The following is a 7,437-nucleotide window of genomic DNA, read 5'->3' on the forward strand; positions in this document are numbered from 1 at the left end:
GCGCCAGGTGGGGGCGGGGCGGGCGGGATGCCAGAGCAGCCACACCTCCCTTTCCAAGAAAGGTAACCCGCCCGGTCCCACCACCAATCCAGCAGAATTCCAGGGAGGGGCCTTGAAAGAACCAAATCAGAGATAGCCTTAGGCATGGTCTTTATTCACTTGGATACTGTACAAATATTACAATTTCCTTTTGCTGCAAAAAGTATAAAAATAATCTTTATATAGGAATCCATTCGTTACTGCAAATCTTTCTAAATCTCTGCAAATGGCTCTAAATGAGGGCAAATGAATAAACGGGGGGGGGGGGCTACAGGGCAGCAGGAGATTGGGCCAATCCTCAGGGGCTCACCCGCCCAGATTTCTAAAGACCTCTCTGTTCCTTCCTGTTAGCAGACCCCCACCCCACCCTCCACACCACCTATAGGTACTCTGGGCTAAGGGCCCAGCAGATGGGGTGTACAGGGGAGAGGTCCAGGGTGGAAAGAAGTGAAGGAGGCTAGGGGTGGTGCTGGCAAGCGTCTGGCTCCACCCCAGGCTTCCCTCCTCAGAGTGGGAGGCATTGGCTGCAACAGGGCAGTGGGGCTGGACAAGCTGCCCCATGCAGACGATGGCAGGTCTTCAGTTCTGTGCCACTGAGTGGCAGAGAGCCTGGGCTCTGAGAGGGCATGAGGTGGGGAAAAGCCCCAGAAAAGAAGAGGCAAACACTCTGGCTCTATGGTGAAGGGGGCTGAGCCCCTTTCCCCTGCTTTCCTAGCACGGTACAGGTGCTCGGGCAGGAGTGGGAGTCGTGGTCGGAACTGCAGTGAGGGAAGCCTGGGGAAGCCAGGAGTCTGTGGCTCTCAAGCTGTGTAGGGGTAGAGTGGGGGAGGTCCTCAGGCAGCCCCCAGGTCACACAGTCTGTGTCCCAGCCACACAGGGAATGTCCCTGTCAGTCAGAGGTTGAGAACAGGCACATCGAAGAGGTCACAGACACCTTCACTCTCGTCCAGGTTGTAGATGTAATCGTGGTCTCCAGGGGGTGGAGAAAGGCGGAGGAGGGGGGCAAACACTGCAGAGAGCACCAGGCTGAGGCTCTGGGCCAAGGCCGCCCCCCCAGCAGTTGCCCAACCCCCTTGCCCCCCCCCCCACCTCCCACCTTCCTGGGCTACCCACCTTCTGAGGACATCAGCTCCTCCAGCAGCTCTGAGCTCATGCATTCTGGGGAGGGAGGGAGAGCTCAGTTACATTTTGGCTCCTGGCTCTCCACCCACCAAAGCCCATGAAGAGGACCCCCCTAGCCACCCATCAGGAACTTTACTCTTTGCCCAGGTACCAAGCACAATCATAAGTCCTCAGAAGTGCGAGAAAACAACCATAAGACCCAATGAGCTGTGCCCTTACCCCATGGAAGAATGCAGACCTACCTCGTGTGGGATCAAAGATTTCTGACAGCTCTCTGGGGAGTTCCAGAACTGAAAGACAAGAAAGCCATACTCAAGGGCACAGAGATCCAGTCTGGTCCCACTCTAGCCTCCACCTTCCTCAGATGTTATACCACCTGTCTTGGGGCTCCACACAGCTGAGGAAATGGAGGCCCTGCCCCAGGCCAAGCTGGCATTGTCAGTCTCCCCCGCTAGATGTGAGTTCCTTAGTGCTGACCCCGGGGTACGAAAGGCCCATCGTAGATGACTGATACAGCCCTTCTAACTCAGAAGTTAGAAGGCAGCAGACCCTTCCCTTGATGGGCTCAGTAGGTATACCCTGTCTGACGACAGATGCCCACTCACGCCTGCCCTCGTTGAGCACCTGCTCAATGCCAGGCTCAAAGGCCACACCGTGGACCAGGGCACTTGGCAGAGGAGGAGGCAGACACTTAATAGGGAATGGTGCTATGGGGTGACAAGTCTGCTACACAGCTCTGACCGGGAGGAGGCACATGGGAAGCAGAGGAAAACGAAACTGGAGAGGCGTGCCGGCGCACGAGGATCTCATATACCAGCCGTAGGGGCTGTGGTTTCATCCAGCAGACCTTAAGAAGCGTTAAAGGTACTTTGCAAACACAGAAATGACACACTCAACCTGTGTTTCAGACAGATCCCTATCAGTCGGGGTAAAGAGAAAGATGCTGAAGAATTTAGGGTAGAGGTAGCCAGCAGTTACCCTAAGTGTTGAGGATACATGAAACCAGTGACAGGAAATGTCTCAGACAAAACTCACTTAATTAATGCCAGGTGGAGAGCAGGAGAAGCGAGGAGATGGAAGTGGAGTGACATGCAGGTGTCAGGCCTGAGGGACCAGGGCCAGTAGGAGGGTACACACAGAGATAGAAAAGCAAGCTTCAGTTAATGATACAGGAATGAAGTGCCCATCAGATGTGCAGAGGAAAGCACATGGACACAGGTGTGGAGTTCAGACAAAGACCTAGGCAAGCCAGAGGCTAGGGATTCATCTACCCAGAATGGGTGCCCTCCACAGGTGTGCAACAGACAGAGACCTAGGAAGCACAATGTTTATAAAGGCATGCGAAGGAAAGGACAGAAAAGCAGGTGAGAGAGAAGAGCCAAAGTTGGCATCATAAATGCCAAAGGAGCTAGAAAGCGACACCATGGAGCAAGAGAGCACCAGAGCGAATCAGCCCAGAAACCTGCTGGAGGCAGCGGTCAGGGCGAGGCAATGTCTCCAGAGCAGCACCAGCGTCCTGTGGGGTGGGGGGTACAAGGGTCCTGAATGCTGCAACCTGGAGGGGGACGAGGAGACCAAGACGCGGAATGGAATAGAGACGACCTGCCCAAGGAGTCCAGACAGAAACGACACAGTGAACGTGCGCGAGAGAGGGAACACAGAGGGTCACTTAGTGAGAAGAGACTGAGCAGTGCTCGTGGGCCAAGGAGAATGAGTCCTGGAAGACGCAAAGACCCAAATCGCAGGAGGGAACGAAGACTCCAGGCAGATGATGTCACCTCCCCTGGGAAGGCACTGCCCCCACCTTTGGAGCCCAAGGGCCTTTACCAGAGCTCCTTCCCCAGGACGGCAGTTATGTCTTCCTGACCCCCGAGTGCAAGAGGGGGGCAGGCAAGGCTTGAGAGGGGCCCAGGAGTTGTGGGTAGCCCAGGATGGGGAGCAAAGGGGCACCGGTGCTGAGCTGGCAGCCAGGCTCCTCACTCAGGCTGGCAGAGCTCTGGGGTCAAGGCAAGGGTTGATGGGGAGGGGGGAGGGGGGACGGGGGGGCGGGGGGAGGGCTGGCCAGCTCTGGCTGAGGAGACAGGCGAGCTGGTTTCTAGCCCCAGGTGTTTCTGACCTAGCAGTGGCTGCGGCTGGGGCTGGGTTCTCCCTGCCCCTCAGGGGACACGCACTCACCTCCTGTGGGGTCTGCCTTGATGGGCTCAAAGGAGGTAGAAGGGTTGGGTCCAGATGGGCCGCTACTGCCGTCCAGCAGGGCAGAGGACTGCAGCGGCCGGGTGTCCAGGGCTGCCAGACCTGGGGGCAGGGAGCCGAGCTCCCCACCGTCCTTGCTGTCCGGTCCAGGGCCACCGCTCACTGCAACCAGATCCCCCAAACCCAGTCAACTTGGGAGCAGGAAGGAGGATACTGAAGCTTTGTGCTAGAACCCACAGTTGGGATGACAAGAGCCCCGGTTCCCAAGGAGAGAGAGGCACTGCCAGTCCCCCACACAGAGATAACCTAGAAATAAGCCCCCGAAGACAGAGGCCTCAGGCCTGCAGGAGGGAGACTCAATGATGACATGGCTGCTGAGACCACGCTTCAAGAGGGGCTGCCAGGGGAAGAGAGACACAAGTGGACCCGGGGAAAACAGTCCCCACTAAAACCCCTTCATACGTTCAGAACTTCCCTGTTAAAAAAAAAAAAAAGGGCTCATTCACGACCGTAGCAAGGGGAGGCCAGCTGGAGACCAGGAAAAGGACAACCCCCACAAGGTCTCTTCCAATTCTGAGTACACATTCCACAACACAGAGGCGCTGCCTTTTGGGCCCCAGAAATCACCCCATCACCAGCTGCCTGTTATACCTCACCTGTGATCTCAGCTGCTGGACCGGGCACCCCCTGGGCTTCGGTGATGCCAGGGACAGGGGTGGGGGTGGTCAGCTGGGGACTGCTTGGGCGTGAGGTGTCCTGGGGCTGGGCCAGGGTAGGCTTGGGCAGAGGTGGAGGGGTAGAGACGGCAGGAGGGCTCTGGAGCAGATCTTCAGGTGGCGGCACAGGCACTGCCACAGGCGGTGAGCTCCATGCCTCCTTGTTCACCAGCAGCACCTCAATGGGGCCACTCACACTCTTCAGGTGAATCTGGTACTTCTTCTGTCCATTGAGGCCCTGGGGGTGGGGGATGGGGGACAGGTGGAATTAGAAGCAGGCTTGGCTCCTGCCTGACCATGGGCCAGGGCTACAGTGTCCTCTCCCATCCTAGGCTGCCCATTCTTCTAGATAACCCCCAAACCCAGACCTCCCCCTACCTGCCCCACCCGGGACTTATCGGGCTCCACAGCCAGCACCCGCCCTCAATCAACCCCGCCTGCCTGGGCTGAGCACCCACCTCTGGGATGGGCACCTCGAGGCTGGTGCCCGACGGGGCCCGGATGGCCAGAAGGGTATCTCCTAGAATGACAAGGATGGGTCAGGGCCCATGGGCTCAATCTAATCTGAGAATGGGGATGCCTATCCCTTTGAGCAAAGAAGGAAATCATGGTGTCTTAGGACAGTAAACCTCACCCAACCCCTCACTGGCTGGGGCAGAAAACTAAAGCTTTTCTCCCCCCAAGAGCCCAAGGGTCAGTAACCAGAAAATCTGGGTTCAAACATGTGGATCGAAGGATTGCTGGCCATGGGCATCTCACTTCTTCATTGATGGGGTTGCTCCCTACGTGTAGATGTTCAGGCCAAGGCCAATTTTCCTTCCCCAAACCAGTCTAGAGGATGCAAGATGAAGAAGGAACAGTTCCTGTATCTATAACGCAACTAACTACAGGTTGCAAGTGAGCACCATCGTTCTCTGGATACAAGCATGCAAGAGCGTACACACCTGCTCTGTCCCCCTTACGCCTCTGTCATGCCTGAGAAGCCAAACCCAGGAAACACTGCAGATGGGGACTGACCCAGGGACCCAGCCCAGAATTCTTGTACCCTTTCAGTATGATTTGCCTCCATGGGGTCCCAATGACCCTCAAACCCAGGACTTACCCTGCCTGGTTCCTCTTTGGGCAAGCCCAAGGAACCCTCTTAAGAAACAAAACTCTCCTTGGGCACTGAGCCCACTGCTCAGGGCTGTGGCTCAGCCTAGCCCCACCCCCACTGCCCCCTACCCAGGCTCTGCTCACCAGCAAAGCATCTGCAGATGTCCTCATGAGTCACGTAGGCCAAGGTGTGGGGGTTAAGGAGAACGGCTGATGCCCTGCCTATGGTGACAGATGGCAGACCACAGAGAAAACCCAGCTCTTTAGCACAGATCTGACATACAAGCTTTCAGAGAAAATCCTGGAGGCCTGGGGTCTACATGGAGAAGGATCACAGGCCAAGAATGGTTGGGGAAGGGGCTCTGAGTCTGAGGAGGGAGGTCAAGGCAGGGACCTGGCCAGGAGCTGCAGGATCATCCTCCCGAGCAGGACAGTGTCTAGGGTACCACAGAGCAAACCCAGCTGGACTAGAGGGCCCCTCTCGCCCACTCCCCGGGAGCAGGGACCGCCAGGAGGATATCAGCTGTTCTGCACGTCCTCTGTGACATTCCGGATGCTCTGCTGCACCCACACCTTGTGCTTGTCCAGTTCTTGCTCCCGCTGCTGCAGCAACTCGATCTCAGCCTTGAGCTCAATCAGCTTGTCCGCAATCTCCCGGGTATTGCAGCCAGGCCCCACACCCCTGAGCCCAGGGAGTGAGGCTGAGGAGCTACCAGGAACTCTGGGTCCCATGGCCCCTGCTCTCTCCTGTGTCCTCCTCCCCACACCCCTGACACTTCTGGGTAAGAGATGCCACTGCCCTCCCAGGTGCCCCCACTCACTTCCACTGGATGCTATTCTTGGATTTTTTCTCGATCAGCCCGATACCTTCCAGCACGTTGGTAATGTCGTAAATCCGCCGCTTCTGACGCACAGCAAGGGTGTCAGCTGCCTGGCAGACAGAACAGAGCGCAGGATACTCAGCCCCACTCTCAGGTGTCCCCCCAGCTACCTTGAAATCTGGTCTGGAAGCGATCTGAAAAAGGGGTGGCCTGAGTCCCAGCCCTCCTCCCAGGCGCCACGGCAGATCAGGACCGCGGGGCAGGAAGAGGCCTGGCACAGTCTGAACTGATGTTCTGATGCCTTCCCACACCAGCCGAGGAGGGCCACGAGGACCAGCACCTGCAGCCCAGAGCCTGGCACATAGCTGACGCCCAATGGCCTCGACCGAATGAATGAAACAGTTCCCGGCCTCCCTCCTGTGAGAAAGCACACCGATGGCGGCTTGCTCCCTGAGGGCTCGGCTGGACCGCCCCAGGGGTTCCCACTACCGGTCCAGGCCTGCCTGGTCCACCATCCTCCCGGGCGCCTCTTAGCCCAGGCCGCACCAGCTTGAGGTCAAGCACGCCGTCCTTGGCCTCCTGCAGAAGCGACACGAACTTGGTGGTGAGAAGTCCCAAGCTCTTCTCGTGCCGGCTTGGGGTGCCCGGGGGCGGCGGCGCCTGTGGCCCGGCCTCCGCCATCGCTCCCGCCCGCCGCCTCCCCTCAGCCAGGCCAGGCCAGGCCGGCGCCGCCGCCACTTCCGCTTCCGTTCCTGGCCACCCGGCCGCCGGCGCCAGCGTCGCTGTTTCCGCTTCCGCTCCGCGCCCTCCCAGGGAACCGGGCGCAATTCCTCTCAGCGGACACGGCAGCAAAACTTCGGGGACCATCAGCAAATGTCCAACCGCCGAAGAGGACGAAAACAATCCGTGGATCCCGGGAGAGGAGGGCAGGGTGCAGGGAGAGGTGCAGGAAGTCGGTGGGCAGCCCCGGCAGTAGAGAAGGGAGAGCCACCAGAACCTTCCTGGCTGGCCAACCTGTCCCCATTTCAGAAGAGGAGACCACGCTGCCTGATGAACCCAATGTGTTTCCCCAAACCTGCTCCTAGAAGCTGTCCCAGTGTCTTGGGTTTACTGACCCTATATTCCCGTCCCTCACTTCCTGTCAAACAGCAAACACTAACTACATCGAGCTTGCCCACTTGTCTCCATTCCCATTCCCCTTCCCTGATCCCAGCCTCATCTTTCTCTTGTCTCAACACTGCAGTGCTCAGAGACCAGGGAGTCATAACAATTTTCCCCGCCAAGGCAAACATGCTTACCTAGGTGTACATCTATGTAAAGCACTTAGAGCAGTTCCTGGGAGGTAGGAAGGATTATGTGTTGGCTAGTACCATGTTGTTATGTTTAATACCATCATTATTTATTATCATTTATTTTAGGTCAAGATCTCTGGGAGGCCGACTTTGAGACAG

The 7,437-nt window shown here is 57.6% G+C and overlaps 1 protein-coding gene across 1 annotated transcript; it reads right to left on the bottom strand.

The window, feature by feature from the left end:
* Nucleotides 1-126: 126 nt before the first annotated feature.
* Nucleotides 127-7,141, bottom strand: E2F4 (E2F transcription factor 4). The gene is given in 11 exon segments (XM_027618929.2): nucleotides 127-1,048; nucleotides 1,153-1,197; nucleotides 1,404-1,451; nucleotides 3,337-3,516; nucleotides 4,011-4,308; nucleotides 4,529-4,590; nucleotides 5,310-5,353; nucleotides 5,686-5,847; nucleotides 5,987-6,096; nucleotides 6,533-6,907; nucleotides 6,909-7,141. Coding segments are annotated over 11 exon segments (1,542 nt in total). The 5' UTR covers nucleotides 7,011-7,141; the 3' UTR covers nucleotides 127-932.
* Nucleotides 7,142-7,437: the final 296 nt, after the last annotated feature.

The sequence above is a fragment of the Zalophus californianus genome, chromosome 17 (genome assembly GCF_009762305.2).
Source record: "Zalophus californianus isolate mZalCal1 chromosome 17, mZalCal1.pri.v2, whole genome shotgun sequence".
NCBI lineage: Eukaryota > Metazoa > Chordata > Mammalia > Carnivora > Otariidae > Zalophus > Zalophus californianus.